The sequence below is a fragment of the Rhincodon typus genome, chromosome 7, assembly GCF_021869965.1.
Source record: "Rhincodon typus isolate 14 chromosome 7, sRhiTyp1.1, whole genome shotgun sequence".
In the NCBI taxonomy this organism is placed as follows: Eukaryota; Metazoa; Chordata; class Chondrichthyes; order Orectolobiformes; family Rhincodontidae; genus Rhincodon; species Rhincodon typus.
The window spans coordinates 93,798,976-93,800,513 of NC_063338.1; the positions used below are offsets into that span (position 1 = coordinate 93,798,976).

The 1,538-nt window shown below is 42.5% G+C and overlaps 1 protein-coding gene across 1 annotated transcript; it reads left to right on the forward strand.

Annotated features, from left to right (window-relative positions):
* Positions 1-4: 4 nt before the first annotated feature.
* On the forward strand, positions 5-518 carry LOC125483535 (tubulin alpha chain; the record flags this gene model as incomplete). Its single annotated transcript, XM_048599273.1, has 1 exon — positions 5-518. A coding segment is annotated over one exon (396 nt), but the record flags the coding sequence as incomplete, so codon positions are not given.
* Positions 519-1,538: the final 1,020 nt, after the last annotated feature.

Sequence of the window (1,538 nt, forward strand, 5' to 3'; positions counted from 1 at the left end):
TTGTTGCCTGCTCTACCGTGGTGATGTGGTGCCAAAAGATGTCAATGCTGCCATTGCCACCATTAAGACCAGGCGTTCCATTCAGTTTGTGGACTGGTGCCCAACTGGTTTCAAGGTTGGCATCAACTACCAGCCCCCTACTGCAGTACCTGGTGGGGACCTGGCCAAGATGCAGCGAGCTGTGTGTATGCTAAGCAACACCACGGCCATTGCTGAAGCCTGGGCTCGTCTCAATCACAAATTTGATCTGATGTATGCCAAGCGCGCCTTTGTGCATTGGTACGTGGGTGAGGGGATGGAGGAAGGGGAATTCTCAGAGGCTCGTGAAGACATGGCTGCCTTGGAGAAAGATTATGAAGAGGTTGGCACAGCTGATGATGATGATAATGAGGGATTCTGAATTCCTTTCTGATCAAGGGCAAAACATTTCATTTCTGTTTGACACAATTAAAATGCATTCCTTTTGAATGATAGCATTCTGAATTGCATTGTCATTTGCCATGAGAAATGGACATTTTAACATTGAGCTTTTAGATTTGAGTGAATTATTTGGAAATGCTCCTCTGTTTTTAACCTAATAAAATAAAAGTTGCAACATGATTTGGTGAAACTTTGGACTCCTCAAATGATGAAGTAGGATGTTACAGTGGACTTGAAGTTTCGTAAGGTGTTCTGACTGTCATTTTGTAGCTAGGGCTCATAGTAATGAAGCAAGCAGAAGGATTGTATCCAATGCAGAAATTGACACCCGATAGTTATAAACCCATAGCAGGGGTTTCCGACAAGCAACAGTTAACAGTTATCTCAAAGCACGTGCCTACCAGAAAATGCCTTATTAAAAAAAATTCCTTTGTCCTTTCATTGACCACTTTAAAAGAAGACACCAGCTATCCACACTCCTTCAAACTCAAGCCTACAAAATCTATTAAATGTGAAGCCTTCTTAACAGTTACCTCATCAATAGATAAGTATTAAAGTCAAAACATGACTTTCCTTTAAAAAACCCTTAGCTGTAGCCTGCCTCCAGCAGATCTTTTTATTTTTTTAAGCAATGGCCCTTTAGTTAGTTTTAAGTGGGATTTCTGTCTCAGTCTCATTTGTGATTCTTTGACCCTTGATTCTTCAAAAGGTGGAAGAAAAAGAATCTTTGAATCTTACTTTAGATTCTTGTGATGGAGGAGGGGTGAAAGATTATGAGGTCAGGTAGCAATGTGGAGTAACCAGAGCAGCCATGGCGAAGCATAACTATAAGATTATAGAAGCAGAATTAGATTGTTTGGCCCATCATTCGATCATGTCTGGTATGTTTTTCAACTCCATTCTCTTGCCTTCTTCCCATTAAACAGACCCAATTCCTAGGTTTCGATGTTCCCATGTCTATCCATAGGAAGAAATTCTGACTCAAGGTGCCTGCCCATCAGAGATATCCATGACGCTGTGTTGGCAAGCTGCACTATAATTGGGGCCAGTGGCCACTGCTGGTGTAACAGGGTCCCAGCAGGAGGGGAAACAGTGGCTGACCTGGAACCCAAGTGGGA